The 24,193-nt window shown below is 44.0% G+C and overlaps 1 protein-coding gene across 1 annotated transcript in view; it reads right to left on the bottom strand.

The window, feature by feature from the left end:
* The window catches only part of LOC121576742 (zinc finger CCHC domain-containing protein 14), a 63,450-nt gene extending 39,756 nt beyond the window's left edge, over positions 1-23,694 (bottom strand). Inside the window, exon 1 of the mRNA XM_041890140.2 lies at positions 22,218-23,694. Within this exon, the coding sequence (XP_041746074.2) occupies positions 22,218-22,859 (642 nt within the window). The 5' untranslated portion in view covers positions 22,860-23,694. The remainder of the gene's footprint in view (positions 1-22,217) is intronic.
* Positions 23,695-24,193: the final 499 nt, after the last annotated feature.

The raw sequence follows: 24,193 nt of genomic DNA, 5'->3' as shown, positions 1-24,193 counted from the left end.
AGGAAAACCTGGTTCAGTCTGTTTTCCAACAGACACTGGGAGATTAAATCACCTTTCAGCAGGACAATAACCTAAAACAAAAGGCCAACTCTGTACTGGAGTTGCTTACCAAGATGACATTGAATGTTCCTCAGTGGCCTAGTTATAGTTTTGACTTAAAATAGCTTGAAAATCTATGGCAAGACTTGAAAATGGCTGTCTAGCCATGATCAACAATCAACTTGACAGAGCTTGAAGAATTTGGGCAAATACTGTACAATCCAGGAGTGTAAAGAAAGCTCTTAGAGACTTACCCAAAAAGACTCACAGCAGTAATCGCCGCTAAAGGTGCTTCTACATAGTGTAGAATACCTATGTAAATTAGATTTCTGTATTTCATTTTCAATGATTTGCTAAGATTTCTAAAAACATGTTTTCACTTTGTCATTATGGGGTATTGTGTGTAGATGGGTGAGAAATAACATATATGTAATCCATTTTGAATTCAGGCTGTAATATAACAAAATGTGGAATAAGTCAAGGGGTATGAATACTTTCTGAAAGCACTGGGGGAAGGGTAGAAAACAATATCTAGAGTGTTAAATGTTTTCAGGAGCACAGTGGTCTCCCTCATTGGGAAATTGAACAAATATGGACCTACCCAGACTCTGCCTAGAGCTGGCCGTCCGAGTAAACTAAGCAACCAGGAAAGAAGGACCTTGGTTAGGGAGGTGATCAAGAACCCAATGACAGAACTACAGATTATCTTGGCTGAGATGGGAGAACCTGCCAGAAGGACAACAGTCTCTACAGCACCACCAATCTGGGCTTTATGGAAAAGTGGCCAGACGGAAGCCACTCCTGAATAAAAAGACACATGACAGCAAGCCTGGAGTTTGCAAAAATGCACGTGGTAGACTGTGAGAGCATAAGGCAAAATATTCTGTGGTCTGATCAAATAAAATACAATTAGAATAAGGCTGTAACGTAACAAAATGTGGAAAAGTTGAAGGGGTCTGAATACTTTCCGAATGCACTGTACAGGTACATCCTTGATGAGAACCTGCTTCAGAGTGAAAACGACCTTAAACTGGGAGCGAAGATTTACGTTCCAACAGGACAATGACCCCAAGCATACAGCCAAAGCAATGCTGGAATGGATTCAGAACAAGAATGTGAAAGGCCCAGCCAAAGCCCATACTTGAATCCCGTTGAAAATCAGTGGAAAGACTTGAAGATTGCTGTTCACAGCCACTCCCCATCTAACTTAACGGAGCTTGAGAAAATCTGCAAGGAAAAATGGGAGAAAATCCCCAAATCCAGATGTGCAAAGCTGATACAAACATACTGTCACACCTTGATCTGTTTCACCTGTCTTTGTGCTTGTTTCCACCCCCCTCCAGGTGTCACCCATCTTCCCCAGTATCCCCTGTGTATTTATACCTGTGTTCTCTGTTTGTCTGTTGCCAGTTCGTCTTGTCTCGTCAAGCCTACCAGCGTTCTTCCCGTACTCCTGTTTTGCTCTAGGTTTTTTGACCATTATGCCTGTCCTGACCCTGAGCCTGCCTGCTGTTTCTGTACCTTTCGGACTCTGCTCTTGATTACTGACCTCTGCCTGGCGTTGGCCTGCCCCCAGTTTTTGTAAATGTTAGATTAATTTGTATTTTAAGAATAATGACTAAATAATTTCACCCCAAATACAGTATAAATGTGTGAACGGTGTTAAGAGTTATAATGTAGTGGCAACCCACTAACAGAGGGGGGCGGGACTAAACATTCCAGGGTGAAGGGGACTGAGAAAATGGGTTTAAAAAAGCCTCCTAAAGGTGGGCGGAGCAAAGTGCCTTTGTGTGTCAAGGGGTATAAAACTGTATGTATGGGTTTTGGCGGCAGAGCTCTCCATTAATAAAAATACAGATCATTCTTGCTGGTTGTGGACCTTGAATCATTTATGATTAAAACCAGAGCCTTACAACCCCTGGTAATGATTCAAGCTTAGGTTGAATTAGAGATAGAAATTCTCATGACAAGTGGTCCTTCGAGCCGGATCTCAAAAATACGTCTTTGTCGTTCTAAGGACACCGAAACCGTGCACGGGCGGATGATTGCATCCGTGGAGAATAGTCCTGGCCTTCGACGTTAAGGTTATAAACAGGCCGGTGATTAATCTTATGAACGATAAAGACGTTAACGAGATTGAAAAAGCATTTAAATCCAAACTGCAAGGAGAAGGTCAGTAATTTTTATTCATGGATTTTGGTGTAATTATTTGAACTTGTATAAGAATAGTAATTATTGTGGAGGGCAGAGAATAGTTACCAAAATCTCATAAGAGAATTTAAAGGGAGGAAGGGTGTCTGAAATGACTCAAGGTGAATGGCCATCACCAAAATAAACTAGTTAATATTGAGATTGTACGGGGTACAGTGTTTACAATATAAACAGGAAGGGGGATAATTATCGTCGTGTGAGATAGATACATTAAACAAGTCGAAAGTCGCATAAACAACTGGGGATTTGCTCTAACTCTGTCTATTTCATGAAACTGGAGCAGTTACGACCTCTAGGTTACGGATAGTGTTAGCAAGTAATCGTATAAGGTTGTATACGTGTGAGGCTTAATGATCCATCGAAATACGTGATAATTGTTTCAAGGAAGGAACTAAAATAGGTTGCGTGAGAAAAAACGGTTGTCCGATCCTTTTCATGAAACTGGGGTTTTAAAAAAAACTCTGGGTTACGGGTTGGATAATTTAAATGGTTAATTACAAAAGCAGATCATAAACATTGGCTCAAGAGTCGCACCTAATAATAAGTCCCAGGAAAATAATTCTGGATTGAATTATTACTAAACGGGGGGATTTCTTATTTTTCCACCATGGGAAATAAATATTCTAAAGAGGTCAGAGAATTAACGGGGGATGAAATATATATGTTAGGAAGAGATCGAAGAAATATGTTTTATGGATCCATTTGGGAGAATAGGTATGGATTTATTGGGCATCTCGATGTGGAGAAGTTAGAAGTTATGATTAAGCAGATGCATGTAAACTGTGGAACGGATTTGAAGAAACAGCGAGGGGAGGGGCTAGAGACAGCGAGGGTATGGCTTTTGGAAGCGCGAAGGAGAGAGGAAGTGCTTTAACTGTAACAAAGAGGGATATTTGGCAAGGGAGTGTAAGGCCCCGTGTAAATACTGTAACAAAACAGGTCATAACCATCGCGATTGCAGAGCTAAGGGCAATGTCCGGGAAATGACAGTCTATTTTTTGGTTCCACGGGTAAAATGTTTGAAGAAGTGATTTGTGTCGATTAAGAATTGTCTAAAAACACCACAAAGCGATTAATTGAGAGGTACCTATACATTTCTAACGATATATACATATGAACTTTCTCACCCAAACGTAGACGTACGTCATGGGTGAGAAAGTAGAGAATATTTACATTTGCATTTTTTGTCATTTAGCAGACACTCTTGTCCGGAGCGACTTGCAGGAGCAATTGGGGATGGGTGCCTTGCTCGGGGGCACATCGGCAGATTTTTCGCCTGGTCAGCTCGGGGATTAGAACCGGCGACCTCTCGGTTGCTGACACGGTGCTCTTGGTTACTGGGCTACCAGCCGGCCGATATGAGTTTAAGGTTGTGCCGTTGTTTGATCATGTGATAAGGTTTAAATGGGTAATCGGACCATAACTAATGTGGTGATAGAAGTAATGTATAAATAGTAGAGAGACAATAGAGGGTTCCATTGAACTATTAGGTTTTGTTGGGCATTTGAACGGCATAAGGTGAAATCTGTGTGTATGAGGGAATTCAACGGCTGGTATGAATGATAACCGGATACTACTAAGTATTGGTTTGTTGATGTTGAATGGAAGATTTGAAGCGTGGTTGGGGGTTAAATAGAAAGACTCACTTATTCAATAGGGAATGGGTGTAGGGAGAGAGAGTTTTTACGTGTATTAAAAGTTGCATTAGATAGCTGTAGAAGTATTCTAGATAGGACTATGAAAATATGTTACAAGTACGAATGACATTATTTCCTAAGAAGGAAGATTATTAGGGAAGGTACCCGCGCCTCCCCCGTTGTGTAGGAAGGAGTGGGGAGGGGGGGGGGGAAGGGGGGGACCTTCCCTAATAATCTTCCTTCTTAGGAAAGAAGAGACAGTACATAGTTCAGATGATAGGAATATCATTAAATGTATGCTTATCAACGATATCAAGTATTTGTTTTATTAATTAGGGCCGAATCAGAGAGAACAGTTAAAGAAATTGAATAGCAAACTGAAATGGCGATAGAGCTGTGAAAATTGAGTTGAGGACAAAGGAGAATAATTTATGGCTCTGGTTAGCGGGGAAATATTGAGACAGTCCAGCGAGTTAGATTGAGCAGGAAAATTTCAAGTAGAGGTCTAAAGACTTTACTGGAAGGAAGTGCTTAGATGAATTCAAATGGTTATTACTTTATTGTATAGGTTGAGTAACACCAGTGGTGTATGAAAATAAGTGGTGGATTCTAAAAAAATAATTTGGTTTCGTTACGTGAACAATGGGATATCGTTTTTACTATTAGGATGATGGATTGAATAAACATTGGTTATAAGTATGAAGTTATTAAACAATAGGTTTATATTTTTAAAACATCAATGCAACAGGTTGCAATGATTAAAGTAATAGTAAATTGGGAATATACAGTAATAATAATAATATGCCATTTAGCAGACAGGCCATGAACACAGAGGACGTGGCCAGAGCGGTAGAAGGAATTCCCACCCCAAAACAGGAATAGTAAGGTTTGGGCTGCCATTAGAGGGCAATGGGTTTCAGGGGATGCCCAGAGGACACTTTTGCCATGGGCCGATCACGGAGAGTATGTTGGGAGAATAACTGAATTGTGTAATAGCCTCAGAGAGACATGCAATCCATCATGAGCAGAATAACAGACAGGACAGAGCCAGGAAAGAAAGAAAAGAGAGAGAAGCCTAACAGACGTCTATTTCCCAGCTTTGAGCGTGAGGAAGAGAAGGCGTGACTAGTCCTTGAGGGAGAGAAGGTAGAACCCTTTGATCCAAATTGTGAGGTGTTTGAACTGGCTACTATTGACTTAGCACTTCAACAGGAACCATAGAAGGGGAGACAGATTTTCCTAGGGGGTTGATCAAATAATTGATAATGGATCATTTGAGATGAGATCACATGTAGCAGATTTAGGGTAATCAATTAAATAATCATTGTATACTCGAGGAATTTTGAGTGGTTTTATGGATTAGTTATGAGGAATTAGATTGATACAAACATTATTGATAGGTTAGGACTGGGGATATCTGTATCATGTTTTGTGTGTACTACCATCTTTAGATTACTGATGGTAATTGAAGGTTAACAAAATGTATAACCAGGAGAAAGAGATTAGCTTATCTCATTGGAATGTTGCTCAGGGCAAGGGGGAGCAGTAGTGAAGTTAGGCAGTATTTAGGTCATAAAAGTGATCTACCAAATTAAGTTGAGCCTGGCTATCTTTGATTGTTGTTTTTCAATTGGGTTTTTCAAATAAAAAACAACACACCCAGTATGATGTTTATAAAGGGTTGTTATGTTGAATTTAGGGAATTTTCAACAGTTCATAGGTGTTGTTTTCTAGGCTGTGGGATGGAACAGTTTGTTGGGTGATATTTGAAACATTAAAATAACAGAAGAGGGAGAGAGCTTTCCCTGAATGAAAGATACCTGTTGCTAGTCAATTGTACTAATCTTGGATTACTTTTACGGGATAGAAGTAAGTTGAGATATTATCAAATGTTGTCATTTACATTTCATTTTTATTAGGCTTTAATAAACAACAAGTTGGTATTTGAAACTAAATTAATGCAATGAGCTGCAGTAATCAGAGGAAGGCACAATCTAATGCGAAACAGCTATTGCCTAGATCATTGATATAATTTAAGATAGGGACTAGCTGTCCAGAAATAGATGAAGAATGATGAGCTTTTTGGGAATGATAGACTGCTGTAAAGCTTGGATACTCCATTATGTACTGCATACTGGTAAATTAAGTGATCTTATCTATGGGAAGGCAATGGCAGCCCATGGTAAAATCATTTGGAACTCTGAGGAGGAAGAACAATTTATGTCTTAGCTTTTCCTAAATATATCAGGGATGTTACCCAAATGGTAGAGAGTAAAGAGGGATATGACATTGGTCGTGATTTAAAGATGGTGATGTATTTTTTTTGGTGGGCTATTAGATATAACTGGGTTAATCACGAACATAGAGGTTTTTATTCTTTGTTGCTAGGCAGAAGACTTAGGTGACCTAGGGTCGAAGTGCTTGCTCTTACTTCAATCCATGGCTGTCTTTTGTCTCTCTTCAAACATTGTGAAGGGAGCGGCACCAGGGTTAAGCAGAGTTCAGGCTAAAACCTGTCTCTCCTTTGCTATCTTCTTGATTGATTACAGCATGAAGGGGGGTGTTAGGGGTGAAAGATTTAAATATGGACCTGTCATGTCCAACCATCAGTCTTCAGGTCAAGCCCGGGAGAGCCGGGGTAGAACAGAGTTTGAACTAAACATAAGTGTTTTTACAAGATAAGAGATTGATTGATTGGATTACTAATTGATTCTGAACTGAATGAAAGTCGAATTTAGCCGCCATAAAAGACAAAGAAAGTGGGAGGAGCAATAAAGAAGCAAGGGACAGTCTCAAATATAAATAAGGGATGGCAATTGGATGATGAATGACCGATGATGAATGACCTAAGTGATTGTTTAGGTAGGTAGTAGGATTGACACATGAGCAGAGCTATGTGTCAAGAGGGGGGAAGAGGCTAATGGTAGGATTAAATAATATACGAAGGAGAGGACAAAATACTTTTATTTTTTTAAACATTTTTTTAGATACAGCCTAGAAAGAGAATGCAGTCAGAAATTGAGAGCTGAACATGTGTGAAGATAGTTTATTAACCACATCCGTATGTCAGAGGTTTTGTGCCCCACAGTTGAACTAAAGGAGAAGGTGACCCACTCTATCTAACCAGGTGACTGGTGAGCATCCAGTCCCTAAAGAAGAAAAACTGGAAGCAGGCCCGTTGGGAAGGCCCCTATCAGGTTGTTGGTCACCGCCTTTGCCATTAGAATAGTAGAAAGAGCAACCTGGGTCCATGTTACCCACTGCAAGAAGGTAAGACCACATACAAGCACCACTGAACACACGCAGAGTTGGAGAGAAGAACTATACCATTAGGGTCCGGGGGTCACCTCTGTTAACGAAGATCTCCTACCCCGACCTATCATCACTGTAGTGTGTTCTTGTTATGTTGAATTTAGGGAATTTTCAACAGTTCATAGGTGGTGTTTTCTAGGCTGTGGGATGGAACGGTTTGTTGGGTGATATTTGAAACATTAAACCTCTGTCACCTCTGTTAACTAAGATCTCCTACCCCGACCTATCATCACTGTAGTGTGTTCTTAGGGTATGAGTATGGGGTGGTACCAAGCAGAAGGACTAAAGGCAGGAGAGGGTTGGCGGTTTTTGGGAATATGGGTGACCCTGAGCTGCATCATAGTCTCTGCAATAGTCTTGGTATGTCAAGATCCACCACCACCCCGCACCAATTACGCAATGGCCTTACCATTATTAAGAAATAAAAGGGAAGCGACCCGACATACTGACCGTCAAGGACGAGTGATCTACAAAATAGGAGTCAGAGAAGGGTGGAGAGTAAGATTCAAAATTAGGATTAGGGATTATAAAATCCCATTATATTTATGTTCAGCTCCCTGGGCGGATTGTTCCTGGGCTCAGGTATTTAGACATACTGGGGGACGGAGATATGAGACGGGGGGGCTGGACGTCCAGATGGAGGATAAGAAGGTATAACGACATCCCCACGGAGATGGTAGTAACAATAGTAAAGGTCACTAAAGAGGCCAATTGAACAGGGATTGGGCAAAGTTGACTTACTCGGCCAACCCACCTAGGTTCAGGTTACAGACATAGAAATGGCACCCGTAACTTGGGTGATTTTGATGGCTGTAAGGAGATAATTAATGTGACTGATTTAGATAAGGAAGGGAGGGGAAAAATTATGAACCTTACCATCCCTCTGACTGATGTGTGGTGGGCATGTACTAACAAAGGGAGCATTCGACAGACATTACCAGAAGGATGGGTGGGTACTTGTGCACCAGTATTGTTGGTCCAAACCTGTAAGAATTAGTCATCAAAGACCAGTGACAGGAAGAATAATCAGGAGGAGAATAAATATAGGTCAGGAAGGAAATAGCCCAATTTGGATAGATGGTATAGGCATCCCCAGGGGTGTTCCAGACTAATACAAAGCTATGAATCAAATATGGGAGGGTTTTACCACAACATTTTTCTGGTGGGTGACAATAAACAAGAATGTGGATTGGATAAATTATATCTATTACAACCAACAACGATTTATTAACCAGACTAGAGATGCAGTAAAGGGGATCTCCGAGCAATTATCCGCCATCCCACTCATGACTTAGTAGAAGTTGGTTCTAGATCAGGCAGAAAGGGCCGGTGTCTATAGAATGATAAGCCATTGTTGCACATTTATCCCTAACAACACCACACTGGATGGGACAGTCACCAGAGCTCTTGCAGAATGAACTGCACTAAGTGAAGAATGAACTGAGAACTCAGAAGTTAGTACATCGTGGATAGGGTGGTTTGATGAAATGTTTGGTAAATGGAAAACCATAGCAGCCACCATTTTAGGAGCGGTCAGTGTTTGTATGGGTATTCTTGTATTATGTGGTTGTTGTCTTGTTCCCTGTGTCCGAGAATTGGTGAGTCAGGCGTTGGTGAAATGCAGTATCTCAACAATGATGAGAGATGGACTGACTCCGGACTCTGACCAGGGGAATGTGAAAAACGATCCTCCAGGCTTGGTGGATGACGAGGATTTGGACCCTGAAAGACCGCAATTGGATGAAATGTTTATTAGTTCTGACGTAATCTCTGAGATTAATCATGCTTGTAAAATACATTTATCCTGAATGTGAAAACATTTAGTCAAAGGGGTGGATTGTTAGATTAATTTGTATTTTAAGAATAATGACTAAAGGATTTCACTCCAAATACAGTATAAATGTGTGAACGGTGTTAAGAGTTATAATGTAGTGGCAACCCACTAACAGAGGGGGGCGGGACTAAACATTCCAGGGTGAAGGGGACTGAGAAAACTGGTTAAAAAAAGCCTCCTACAGGTGGGCGGAGCAAAGTGCCTTTGTGTGTCAAGGGGTATAAAACTGTATGTATGGGCTTTGGCGGCATAGGTCTCCATGAATAAAAATACAGATCATTCTTGCTGGTTGTGGACCTTGAATCATTTATGATTAAAACCAGAGCCTTACAACCCCTGGTAATGATTCAAGCTTAGGTTGAATTAGAGATAGAAATTCTCATGACAGTAAATAAACTTTTGCCATTTCGAACTGTCTGCATCTGGGTCTTATCCTGAGTCGTGATACTTACCCAAGACGACTCAAAGCTGTAATCACTGCCAAAGGTGTTTCTACAAAGTATTGACTCAGGGGTGTGAATACTTATCTAAATGAGATATTTCGATATTTCATTTTCAATAAAGTTGCCAACATTTCTAAAAAAAAATGTTTTACTTTGTCATTATAGGGTATTGTGTGTAGTTGGGTGAGAAATCAAATATATTTAATCCATTTTGAATTCAGGCTGTAACACAACAAAATGTGGAATGAGTCAAGGGATATGAATACTTTCTGAAAGCACTGTAAGTTTGGGGCAAATCAAATACAACACATTACTAAATACCACTCTCCATATTTTCAAGCATAGTGGTGGCTGCATCATGTTATGGGTATGCTTGTAATCGTTAAGTACTGGTGAGTTTTTCAGGAGAAAAAATTATCGTAATGGAGTGGCGGAGTTACAGTTTTGACTTAAATCTGCTTGAAAAACTATGGCAAGACCTGAAAATGGTTGTCTAGCAATGATCAACAACCAATTTGACAGTGCTTGAAGAATTTTGAAAAGAATAATGGCAAATGTTGCACAATCCAGGTGTGGAACGCTCTTAGAGACTTACCCAGAAATACTCACTGCTGTAATTGCTGCCAAAGGTGATTCTAATATGCATTGACTCAGGGAGTTGAATAATCAAGATACATTATTGTTCTGAGATTTTTTTAAACAAATGTTAAAGTTTTTCTTCCACTTTGACATTATAGATTATTTTGTGTAGATCGTTGACAAACAAATTACAATTAAATCCATTTTAATCACACTTTGTAACACAACAAAATGTGTAAAAAGTCAAGGGGTGTGAATACTTTCTGAAGGCACTGTACGTAGACACTGGTATGGTGCTGGATATACTGAATATGAGGTTAAAAGTGATGAAGTGCCTATTTAAAGATGCACTCAGGGATAGAAGGCACAAACAATGTGTAATATTGCACAAATTGGATGATATCCTACAAATTGCAAAATTCGTAACATATCACATGAAATGGATGACGTAGTACCAGGGCTCTAAATTAACTTTTTTCATTGGTAGGTTGCACTGGTGCTCCTAACTTCAAAAAGAAAGGAGCAGCAGAAAACGTTGTACTTGCAAATGACTGTCCTATCATTCTTAATTGTCATCAGTTGTTACTTTGATGATGTAGAACACATCACTAGAGAGTGGGCAAGACATTAGAATAAAAACAACTTTTAATAATTGTATTCAAAAGTGCAACTGCAAACATATTTACATAGGTGATTCGTTTTGGACAAACAAATGTAATATACAAAACAGAACATTGATTGTATTCAAAAGTGCAACAACAAACATATTTATATGGGTGATTAAAACATAACCTTTACTGTTTTTAAAAGTCCAACTGCAAACTGTTAACTGTTATCTATTACTGCATTCAGCTAACAGATAATACAAATAATAATACAAAACGATGTAGCTAATAATAGTAATGTTGTAACAAGGCAACATGCTGACTATGAACTGATACTTGGATAATGAAATAAATGTTTAGTCTCCAGTCACAATAACTCATACATTTCTTTGATCTAGAATCTAGCTAATAAAACAACTTTATTTTAGGGTTAGGGTTTAGGGACGTCCCAAGGATGGTGCCAATAATGTTTGCGCAGCACACCTCGTTTCCATATGTAGGATTGATTTTTAATCCATAATTTTTCTGGGTGAGTAACATCGGTCTGAATTTGGTAAAAGCCATCTCCTCTTTGGCAATGCAGTAAGCGGTGTTACATTTAATCTCTAGCTCAGTTAGCTCTTCCTGTTGACCGACTTGGCTGTCAAATACGGCTGGTAGCTAGTAGACGTAGTTATGTTGCTCCAGCCCCTGCCCCGATGTACTTGTCCCGGCACTTGATGTGCTTTTGGCTTAAGTTATATTTTAGCAGAAACTCATGTTTTAGGTTGTGGCAAAGAAGTCTTCCCTGCTGCTATTACTTCACACTTTCGACAGTACTCACAGAACAATGTCCTGCTACATTTGTCCCTCCTTCGCCACATGAATTCGCGAAGCAACCCCTCTCGAAACATGTAGATATTTTTATTTTTCTGAGGTGGATCGGTAGCAGCATCTCCAACATTGTCCTCATCATCATCTTCTTCTGGTTGTGGTTGATCATTTCATAATTTGTTAAAGAAAGCTTTAATTCCACCGTGTTGTTCTTGCTAGCTAGCTTGCTAGCTAATGCCATTACTTAGCTGACAGAAAAGGGCAGCACAGTTCTGGGGGAAGGTTTCTGCGAAAAGGGATTGGTTGTGCCTGGCGTGTGATTGGTTTAATAAGCTACATTTAAACATTTGTAGCATTATGATTGGTTATGATTTGTAAACAATGTATCAGTCTGTCTTGTTTGAGCAGTGAAGAGAAGATGTTGCAGCGAAATATTGTTAGGCATTTAGTTTTTTATTGGATACTTTTTTTGTTGCACGGTGCTCCCAAAATAAACGTGCTGGTCGCACAGCAACATTTTGGTCGCAATTTAGAGCCCTGCGTAGTACACAAATGAATGACTTAGTATACAAAAACTGAGGCCATTTTGGCTTGTGAGCACCACTTTCAAAACTAGTGGCTGAAATTATACAAAGTTTTGAGAGTGCATCTTTAGGTGAAGAAAAGCTGTCATTAGTAAAAGGTTACCACAAATTTGGCAGCTGTTTCTCAAAATATTATAGCTATTTTGCAGTAGCATATATTGTCTATATTGATTTATATGTTATGACCATTGACTGTGTATTGTGACACACTGAGCAGGTGTCTGTCCTGCTTGCTCTGTGATTAGGTATCTTGAAAGGCTGTCAAGAAGACAGCTAGGGGAGAGTAATAGCCACTGTACTCTAAACTAGGGCCCTGTATTTTGGTTAATCATGCCACATGACCTTGATTTTAACCTTTAATAAAGGTTTTTCAACAAACTGTCCTATTTTATTTTTATTTCAGATGGTCCAGCTTCGTCATGTGACATGTTAAACCAAAACACAGGGCCTTACCTATAACTAACCAGTTTCCTGGAAAGGAGAGACGTTTGAAAAGGACTGTTGAAAAGGACTGTCGTCCTGCTTGTGTTTATTTCATATGCCCAGTAATCTTCTTGCTTCTGTAATTATTTACATGTACCAGTAAAATGTCTTAGCTAAAGTTGTGCAGTCCAAATCGCTTCATTCCAACCAAATGTTTTTTATGTACACTACCAGTAAAAGTTTGGACACACCTACTCATTCAATGGTTTTTCTTTATTAAAAAAAAATGTACATTGTAAAATAATAGTGAAGACATCAAAACTATGAAATAACACATATGGAATCATGTAGTAACCAAAGAATTGTTAAACAAATCAAAATATATTTTATATTTGAGATTCTTCAAATAGCCACCCTTTGCCTTGATGACAGCTTTGCACACTCTTGGCATTCTCTCAACCAGCTTTATGGTGTAGTCACCTGGAATACATTTCAATTAACAGGTGTGCTTCTTAAAAGTTAATTTGTGGAATTTATTTCCTTCTTAATGTGTTTGAGCCAATCAGTTAGGGGGGTTGTCACGATCGTTGAGAGACGGGTCAGACCAAGGTGCAGCGTGGTATGCGAACATGTTTATTTAACTCAAATAAACATACAACAAAACAATAAACAACGTAACGTGAAGTCCTCAGGCTAAACACATACAAGCCTACACACAGAACAAGATCCCACAACTAAGGTAGGCAACCAGGCTACTTAAGTATGATCCCCAATCAGAGACAACGAGCGACAGCTGTCTCTGATTGGGAATCACACCCGGCCAAACATAGAAATACAATACCTAGAACATAAACATAGAATTCCTAGCATAGATTCTCACGCCCTGACCAAACCAACTAAAGAAGACCGGCCTCTCAAGGCTAGGGCGTGACGGGGGTATACATAAGATAGCCCTATTTGGTAAAAGACCAAGTCCATATTATGGCAAGAAAAGCTCAAATAAGCAAAGAGAAACCACAGTCCATCATTACTTTAAGACACGAAGTTCTGTCAATACTGAACATTTCAAGAACTTTGAATGTTTTTTGCAGACGCAAAAACCATCAAGCGCTATGATGAAACTGGCTCTCATGAGGACCGCCACAGGAATGGAAGACCCAGAGTTACCTCTGCTGCAGAGGATAAGTTAATTAGAGTTACCAGCCTCAGAAATTGCAGCCCAAATAAATGCTTCACAGAGTTCAAGTAACAGACACATCTCAACATCAACTGTTCAGAGGGGACTGCGTGAATCAGGCCTGCATGGTCGAATTGCTGCAAAGAAACCACTACTAAAGGACACCAATAAGAAGAAGAGACCTGCTTGGGCCAAGAAACACGAGCAATGGACATTAGACCGGTGGAAATTTGTCCTTTGGTCTGGAGTCCAAATTTGAGATGTTTGGTTCAAACCGCCATGTCTTTGTGAGACGCGGTATGGGTGAACGGACGATCTCTGCATGTGTAGTTCCCACCATAAAGCATGGAGGAGGAGGTGTTATGGTGTGGGAGTGCTTTGCTGGTGACACTGTCTGTGATTTATTTAGAATTCAAGGCACACTTAACCAGCATGGCTACCACAGCATTCTGCAGCGATACGCCATCCCATCTGGTTTGGGCTTAGTGGGACTATCATTTGTTTTTCAACAGGACAATGACCCAACACACTTTCAGGCTGTGTAAGGGCTATTTCACCAAGAAGGAGAGTGATGGAGTGCTGCATCAGATGACCTGGCCTCCACAATCCTCCGACCTCAACCCAACTGAGATGGTTTGGGATGAGTTGGACCACAGAGTGAAGGAAAAGCAGCCAACAAGTGCTCAGCATATGTGGGAACTCCTTCAAGACTGTTGGAAAAGCATTCCAGGTTGAGAGAATGCCAACAGTGTGCAAAGCTGTCATCAAGGCAAAGGGTGGCTATTTGAAGAATCTGAAATATTAAATATATTTTGATTTGTTTAACACTGTTTGGTTAATACATGATTCCATATGTGTTATTTCATAGTTTTAAAGTCTTCACTATTATTCTACAATGTAGAAAATAGTAAAATTAAAGAAAAACCCTTGAATGAGTAGGTGTGTCCAAACTTTTGACTGGTACTGTATTTTGTGTGTCACGGGTGTTGAAATGGTGTGGTGTGGAATCAGGCGCAGAAGCAGATGTACAGTCCAACAAGACTTTACTTGAGCAAAATAATCCAAAAGGCGGCCTGAGGCCAAACAGACGCACACAGGCGTCACACACGAGCGCACAAATACAGAGCGCAAAAACTCTCCTCAACCGAGGAGGAAGCAAATAGAACTGGCGTACCGAAAACACAGGTTACGCACAAACACCTGACACGAAACAATCACACACAACACTAGACAAACACAACGAGAAACTTATAGGACACTAATTACGTCAAAACAGAAACAGGTGTGTAAACAAACAGACAAAAGCAAACGAACATGAAACATCTAGCGGTGGCAGCTAGAATTCCGAGACGACGAACGCCGAAGCCTGCCCGAACAAGGGAGAGAGGCAGCCTCGGCCGAAACCGTGACAGTACCCCCCTTGACGCGCGGCTCCAGACGTGCGCCGACTCCGGCCTCGGGGACGACCAGGGGACGCGGCGCAGGGCGCGTCGGATGCCTCCGATGGAACTCCGTCAGGAGCGACGGGTCCAACACGTCTCTCCTCGGCACCCAGCACCGCTCCTCCGGACCGTACCCCTCCCACTCCACTAGATACTGGAGACCCCCATCCGACGTCTCGAATCCAAGATGGATCTTACGGAGTACGCCGGTGCCCCTCGATGTCCAACGGGGCGGAGGAGTCTCCAAGATCTCATCTTCTTGGAGTGGGCCCGCTACCACCGGCCTGAGAAGGGACACATGGAACGAGGGGTTAATACACTTATACTCCACAGGTAGCTGTAATCTATAACATACCTCGTTCAACCTTCTCAGGACTTTAAATGGCCCTACAAACCGCCGACCCAGTTTCCGACAGGGCAGGCGGAGGGGCAGGTTTCTGGTAGAGAGCCAGACTCGATCACCAGGTGCGTACACCGGTGCCTCACTGCGGTGGAGATCAGCGCTCGCCTTCTGACGTCGGAGGGCCCGCTGCAGGTGGACGTGTGCAGCGTTCCAAGTCTCCTCCGAGCGCCGCGCCCACTCATCCACCGCAGGAGCCTCGATCTGGCTCTGCTGCCAGGGTGCCAGAACCGGCTGGTAACCTAACACACATTGAAATGGAGTTAGGTTAGTGGAGGAATGGCGTAGGGAATTCTGGGCCATCTCGGCCCAGGGAACGTACCTTGACCACTCCTCCGGCCGGTCCTGGCAGTATGTTCTGAGAAACCTACCCACATCCTGGTTTACGCTGTTCCACCTGCCCATTGCTCTCCGGGTGGTAACCCGAGGTGAGGCTCACCGAGACCCCCAACCGCTCCATAAACGCTCTCCAGACTCTGGAGGTGAATTGGGGACCCCGATCAGCCACAATGTCCTCGGGTACCCCGTAGTGCCGGAACACATGGGTAAACAGTGCCTCGGCAGTTTGCAGGGCCGTAGGAAGACCCGGCATGGGGAGCAAACGACAGGCCTTAGAGAACCGGTCCACAACGACCAGGATGGTAGTATTCCCTTGGGAGAGGGGAAGGTCTGTTATAAAGTCCACTGATAGGTGGGACCATGGCCGTTGTGGAACGGGCAGGGGTAGCAACTTACCCCTAGGTAGATGTCTAGGCGCCTTACACTGGGCGCACACCGAGCAGGAGGAAACATAAACCCTCACATCCCTTGCCAACGTGGGCCACCAGTACTTGGCACTAAGACAGTGCACTGTCCGGCCGATACCCGGATGTCCAGAGGAGGGTGACGTGTGAGCCCAATAGATCAATCGATCCCGAACCTCGAGCGGAACGTACTTCCGACCCTCCGGGCACTGTGGTGGACTAGGGTCGGTGCGTACCGCCCGCTCGAGTTCAGCATCGACCTCCCACACTACCGGTGCCACCAGACACGACTCAGGCAGTATGGGAGTGGGCTCCACGGACCTCTCCTCCGCGTCATACCGCCGAGACAGCGCATCTGCCTTGCCATTCTGTGAACCAGGGATGTACGTGATCTTAAAAGTAAACCTGGTCAAGAACATACTCCATCTTGCCTGGCGAGGGTTCAGCCTCCTCGCCGCCCGGATGTACTCCAGGTTACGGTGGTCCGTCAAAATGAGGAAAGGGTGTTGAGCCCCCTCAAGCCAGTGCCTCCACACCTTTAGAGCCTGTACCACGGCTAACAGCTCCCTGTCCCCTACGTCATAGTTCCGCTCCGCCGGACTGAGCTTCTTAGAATAAAAAGCACAGGGGCGGAGTTTAGGTGGCGCGCCAGACCGTTGTGAAAGCACGGCTCCTAAACCGGCCTCCGACGCGTCCACCTCTACTTGGAACGGCAAAGAGGGATCCGGATGCGCCAGCACCGGGGCCGAGGTAAACAGGTCCTTCAGCCTCCCAAACGCCCTGTCCGCCTCGGCCGACCACTGCAGACGCACCGGACCCCCCTTCAACAGAGACGTGATGGGAGCTGCCACCTGTCCAAAACCCCGGATAAACCTCCTGTAGTAATTTGCAAACCCCAAAAACTGCTGCACCTCCTTCACAGTGGTTGGTGTTTGCCAATTACGCACGGCCGACACCCGGTCTACCTCCATCTTCACCCCTGACGCAGACAACTGATAACCCAAAAAGGAGACCGACTCCTGGAAAAACAGACACTTCTCTGCCTTCACATACAGGTCGTGCTCCACCAGCCTCCGCAACACCCTGCGCACCAGGGCCACATGCTCGACACGGGTAGGTGAGTACACGAGAATGTCATCAATGTACACCACCACCCCCTGCCCCTGCATGTCCCTGAAGATCTCATCCACAAATGATTGGAAAACTGATGGAGCGTTCATCAACCCGTATGGCATGACCAGATACTCGTAATGGCCCGAGGTGGTACTAAAGGCTGTTTTCCATTCATCACCCTCCCTGATGCGCACCAAGTTGTACGCGCTCCTGAGATCTAATTTCGTGAAGAAACGCGCCCCCATGCAACGACTCAGTCATGGTCGCAATCAGCGGGAGTGGATAACTATACTTCACCGTAATCTGATTGAGACCACGGTAATCGATGCACAGACGCAAACCACCATCCTTTTTCTTCACGAAAAAGAAACTTCGATGACGCGGGGAAGTGGACGGCCGTATGTATCCTTGTCTCAGCGATTCGTCTATGTAAATCTCCATAGCTTTCTTCTCCTCCTGAGACAGAGGATACACATGGCTCCGTGGGAGCGCAGCTCCTGCCTGGAGGTTTATCGCACAATCCCCCTGCCTATGGGGTGGCAACCGCGTCGCCCTCGCCTTACTAAACGCAATAGCCAAATCCCCATACTCAGGTGGAACGTGCAATGCGGGCACCTGGTTTGGACTCTCCACCGAGGTAGCCCCCACGGAAACGCCCAAACACCTACCCACACACTGAGCAGACCACTCCATCAGAGCCCTCTCCTGCCACGAAATCGCTGGGTTATGGGTACTCAACCAGGGCATGCCCAGCACCACCGGATACGCAGGAGAGTCAATCAGGAACAGCTGAATCATCTCCTGATGATCCCCCTGCGCACACATCCTAAGTGGCGCCGTGACCTCCCTGATTAAGCCCGTACCCAACGGACGACTATCTAGGGCGTGAACGGGAAAAGGAACATCAACAGGAATGAGAGGAATCCCTAATGCTAAACAAAACTTTTTATCAATAAAATTCCCAGCTGCGCCTGAATCTACCAGCGCCTTATGCTGGGAATGAGGTGCTACCTGTGGAAAACTTACAGGCATACAAAAATGGGCAACAGTGAGCTCTGGGTGAGTGGGGCGCCTACTCACCTGGAGGGAATCCCCAGTGCGGGACCTGTCGTCATCTCCCCTAGGAGGCCATCCCCAGCACCTAGCCGCGGTGTGTCCTCCCCGACCACAGTTGGTGCAGTGGCTGGACCCCCTAGCCTGCCGACTCCTCCTCTCTCTAGCGCCAGCGCCCCCGAGCTCCATAGGACAAGGCTCGGAGACGCTGGAGGGTGGAATGGACGGACCCTCCGCAGGACGTCCGCGGGTAGCCAGCAAGGTATCCAGCCTGATGGACATATCAACCAGCTGGTCGAAAGTGAGGCTGGTGTCCCTACAAGCCAGCTCCCGACGGACGTCCTCTCGTAGGCTGCATCGGTATAGATCGATGAGGGCCCGATCATTCCACCCTGCATCTGCCGCTAGAGTACGGAATTCGAGCGCGAATTCCTGGGCACTTCTCCTCCCCTGCCGGAGGAAGACCAGACGCTCCCCCGCCGCTTTCCCCTCCGGGGGATGGTCAAACACCGCCCTGAAGCGGCGGGAGAACTCGGTGTACGTGATCGTCGTGGCGTCGATCTTCCTCCACTCCGCGTTGGCCCACTCCAACGCTTTTCCGGCCAGGCAGGAGATCAGGGCGGACACGCTCTCATGCCCTGAAGGTGCCGGGTGCACAGTGGCCAGGTATAGCTCTACCTGGAGCAGGAATCCCTGACACCCAGCCGCGGTCCCGTCGTAGGCCCTCGGGAGAGATAGTCGGACTCCTCGAGGTTCCGGCGCTGGAATGGGCGGGCTGGCCGATGGTGCTGGCAGGGCGGGCGGCGGTGGAGGCGAACCCCAGCCTCGGAGTGTGGTAATCACCTCCTGCAGGGCGGTCCCCATCTGCAGGAGCTGCTCTTGCTGGTCCCGAACCTGGGCTTCCAGTCTCGTCTGGGCTGCTTCGGCTCCTGCTGATTCCATTGGAAAGGTGTGTGATTCTGTCACGGGTGTTGAAATGGTGTGGTGTGGAATCAGGCGCAGAAGCAGATGTACAGTCCAACAAGACTTTACTTGAGCAAAATAATCCAAAAGGCGGCCTGAGGCCAAACAGACGCACACAGGCGTCACACACGAGCGCACAAATACAGAGCGCAAAAACTCTCCTCAACCGAGGAGGAAGCAAATAGAACTGGCGTACCGAAAACACAGGTTACGCACAAACACCTGACACGAAACAATCACACACAACACTAGACAAACACAACGAGAAACTTATAGGACACTAATTACGTCAAAACAGAAACAGGTGTGTAAACAAACAGACAAAAGCAAACGAACATGAAACATCTAGCGGTGGCAGCTAGAATTCCGGAGACGACGAACGCCGAAGCCTGCCCGAACAAGGGAGAGAGGCAGCCTCGGCCGAAACCGTGACATTGTGTCTTTCCTCATTGAAGCCCTGTGAGTGGTGAGGCTGATATGTATAAGAGCAGAGGTAAAGCAGCACACGTGCTCAACCAAGCAGCAACAGCAACACACACAGACAAGCTCTGAAACCAATTAAGCGTTCTTTACAGTGTACTACTGCCACATCGTATCCATTCCTGCCAAATCTGCTATTTTTCTTGGGGGGAAAGGGAAGGTCCTGCTGCTAGGAGAGATGCTAGCTGCCTGGGCTGGGTTTAGAACTGAAATGGGAATGGCAGTAACACAGGTCCTGGCAGATAACATAATGAAACACCACTAAGGAGTGTGTGTGGTCTAGCTATGTTTTATGTCTGATCGGGTTAGGGTTAACGTAAAGGCTTCTCCAAACAGTCAGTGAGAGCAGCAGTTAGACTAGAGCTTCCTGGTGATTCACTGGAGGGTTGAGTCTCTCTCACACAGGTTTGATTTCAGCATTGAGAAATGTGCTGACCTGCACTTAATGGAGGCCAAGACCAACAAAACACTAAATACAACCAAGCGCTTTCCTTTGAGCAGCTAGGGTACTTTCCCCCTCAGACACATGTTTGAACAGCCCTGTGTGTTTGCTGTGTGTCTCCGATTCAACACATTGACAAACAGGCACTCGTAATGATCCTCTCTTTGTTTAAGAATAGAAAAAAGTTAACCTGTGTCTGTGTGCCAATGTATTCAAATCGAATTGAAGCTGTTAGGTTCATTTTTCATTTGAAGCATTACATTTAGCCTTTTATGTGTTCTTCACTCTCTTTCTCTCTCAAACACACACACACACACATATACACACACACAAAACACACACTGTAAACAGAAGGTTAATGACATTTCCAGATGTTTCTTGAGGAGGTGGTTTTTTGTCAACAATAATATTCCTGATGCTAGACAAAAGCCCCTTAAAATGTCATAACATAATTTATAACTTTTTGCAATAAATTTCACAATCTTAAAAGTAAAGAAAGCTGTATATTTTGTTAACAAGGTTTCCTATTCTCACATTGCTGTGTTGACATCTGGTTGTCTAGAGGTAAAGAGTAATGCTGAATCTACAGACAGACAGTGTGAGTGAATGTTCAGGACACCAATCGTTGAGGACAACAGAAAGACATGCCCCTGGGGGACCAGTAAAAAAAACATGTTTGTTTAGTTAAATGAATTCCTTTTAGGTCACATTTGTTACTAGTGGGCAATTCCACGATAATGGAATGATGCTCAGACTCAGATAGTTAACTTCAAAATGTATGTCAAACCAAAACCAATGATTGCAAAGTTAAACAAACTATATAAACAACTATATAAACAACTATATGCACCAGGTCTACTTCTAACAATTTCCACTGAAGATTTAACAAAAACACACTTGAAGAACAGTGCAGATGCAAAGTTTGGTAACAGAATGACGGTTTGTGCTGTTTGTGCAGTCATTGTGTTACCAAACTTTGCATCTGCACTGTTCTGCAGGTAGCCTAGTGGTTTAACTGAAAGGTAGCTGGTTCAAATCCCCTAGGTGAAAAAATTGCTAATTTAAGTCGCTCTTGAAAAGAGTGTCTGCTAAATTTTACTGTGGAAATTGTTAAAAGTTGTCCTTGTGCATTGAGTTGTATGGTTTGTTTAACTTTGCAATCTGTGTTTTTTGTTTGACATACATTTTAAAGTGAACTATCTGAGTCTCGGCATCATTTCTGTTATCGTGGAATTGCCCTAGTATGTCTCAACATGACCTAGAAATGGGGAAAGGGCTATAATGTTCACATTCTCTTCCTACTTTTGGAAAAACCCACACAAGTAAAGGGTTTAGGCGTATTAGTGTAGTTACTGTGTAACAACAATCTATTCTCAATTGGTTAAAAATAATGTAGGCCTACAGTGTATGTCCAAAAAATGTCCCCTCATATGTTATTTTCATCCAAAAGAGGGTACAAGAGCTGCCTGTCCCACAAGATGCATCACTACCAGAACCGAAACAGTGTAGGGAGCTGTTGAATGATTCTGGTTAGCCTCCTAGCACTGACACTGACTAACATTTTGGCTTGTTAGGTACAATCTTAGAAAAAAGGGTTCCAAAAGGGTTCTTCGGCTGTCCCCATAGGAGAACCCTTTTTGGTTCCAGGTGAAAACCCTTTTTGGTTCCAGGTAGAACCATTTTGGGTTCCATGTAGAACCCTCTGTGGTAACCCAAAACGGTTCTACTTGGAACCAAAAGGGTTCTACCTGGAACCAACAAGGGTTCTTCAAAGGGTTCTCCTATGGGAATTTCTTTTTTTTCTATGAGTGTAGGCTATCCTAGAACTTTGTGTTTTGGATGGTTGCTCAAACTTGGCAGTGGCACAAGAACATTTAGATATCTGGCCATCAAGTGACAACAGGGAGGACAATATATTACCTACCTTATGACAACATGGACACCCGACCTGACAGGAGTCGAGGGTGGGCGCAGTGATGTAGGTAGGGATGCTAGTGGCGGGAGACAGGGTGGCCAGCGCGCCAGTCCCGCCGCAGCCGCCAGTCCCGGGCAGCTGCTCTCCACAGGTGACCTGCAGGACCTCCTGGATCTGGGTCAGCTCCTGTCTTAGCACCTGCTTCTGGTGAAAGCTGAAAGCCGGGTGATTGGATGCCATGGTGAAGAGGAGAAGGAACTGCTCCTCCGTTTGTCCATTGTTGAGCTGCAGGCCGTAGTTGTTTATGATGCTGTCGATGTGCGTGAGCGTTCGGAAGAGAACACCCGCCGCCTCTCGATTGTCCGAGCTGAGAAGTGCCAGGGAGATGAGCAGCTTGCTCCTCACGACCTCGTCCGTGATGTTGGTAAGGTTCGAGAGGTCAGCGGGGTTGTTGGCTTTGATCTCGGCATCCCTGAGGGTGTGATAGTCCTTGCGGGCTAAGTCTTCCAAGCACGACCCGAGGAAGCGTAGTTCGATGGGAACACAGAGGTCCAAAAGCCCACAAATGAACTCAGCTCTCTGGGCCGAGTTCAATATCGAGAACCAGCGGTAGACCCCTTCCCTTTGAACGGAGCATCGATGTTCAACCATTTTAAAATCGACTCACACGTTTAAACATGGATAATTGTATTGATTGTAATTAGGCTTAAAAATAATAAAATGGCAAGACAAAAATGTGTCAAGACGAACCTCCATTTACTATACAAGTAGCCCAAACTTGAAACAGAGAGCGTGCAGCAACTCGAGTGCCTGAACAGTTACTTTGTAAACGTTCACCTGGGTCAGTGACGCTGGTTATTTGGATGGCAATAATCGTATTCAATGTAGTCTATCCAAGACCACAGGTTTTCGGGAAAATAAGTTACCGCACGCCGCCTTTCTTTGTTTACAGGCCAGTCGCGACATTGTTGAAATATGTATCCAAAGCGTTGTTAACTTGAAAGTCTAGAAACAAACGCATGAGTCGGGTTACTGTACTGCGAGGCTCAGCGGACTACACAGTCATCCAGGCTTTCTAGACCAGCCCTCCGAGGTCCCCACGTCAGTCGATTATGGAACAAGTCCTACATGAAGTAGATTGAAATTAAAAATATCATATGAATATTACACACAGAGATCATTTACTTCCAGTGCCAGAGGCGCCTCTCCGATTATTCCCTGTTAGAAAATCATTTTCGATGGGAATCCTCATGGTATTCGTTGAACTTTCTTGGTGTCTGTCAATAAAGAAGACCATAAACTGTCTGTAGCCTATAAACTGTAGCCAGTAACCTAGGGGTTAAAGTTTAAACGCAAACGATTTTGTTCAAGCCTAATGGTCGTAAGGTTAACCAGGGACGCGTCCAGATTTGTTCCAGACAAATAACAACAATTGGTGCTTTTAAAACAACTGGGAACTCGGAAAAAACGAGGTCAAATCATGACGTGAGTGATCTTCAGGTCGGAAAGTCGGAGCTCTAGAAAGATGCCCGAGTTTCCGACATGGAATTGCGAGTTGGATGACCGTTCAAAACGATTTTTCTCAGTCGGAGATTGTTTTTTTCCGAGTTCCCAGTTGTATTGAACGCACTGAATTTGTGAGATTTCCGAGTTCCCATTTGTTTTGAATGTGACATTATTCCAAACTGCCAGCTAAACCCATCAAGTAAAAATATACACTTCGATTGGGTGTACTACAGCTTGTCAGTAACCCCAGCTGCTGGTGTGATTGGTCAGAAAAGTATCTGCACTAGCCTACACATCTTTTTCACATGCGCTCATAATATACACGTCTCCGATTTGGTCAACGAGTATGTACTTTTTAAAGAGCAAGTCAACGTCTAAAGTGTATGAGTTGAAGAAGTTTATTGTTTTTAAGACAGACACATATGTCATCTTTTGTCGTCAAATGTCTTTACAAACTAATATTAGTGTAAGAGGAGCAG

Source organism: Coregonus clupeaformis, chromosome 29, assembly GCF_020615455.1.
Source record: "Coregonus clupeaformis isolate EN_2021a chromosome 29, ASM2061545v1, whole genome shotgun sequence".
Lineage (NCBI taxonomy): Eukaryota > Metazoa > Chordata > Actinopteri > Salmoniformes > Salmonidae > Coregonus > Coregonus clupeaformis.
The sequence above is the reverse complement of the archived record's forward strand: the minus strand, read 5'-3'. Positions and strand labels throughout refer to the sequence as shown.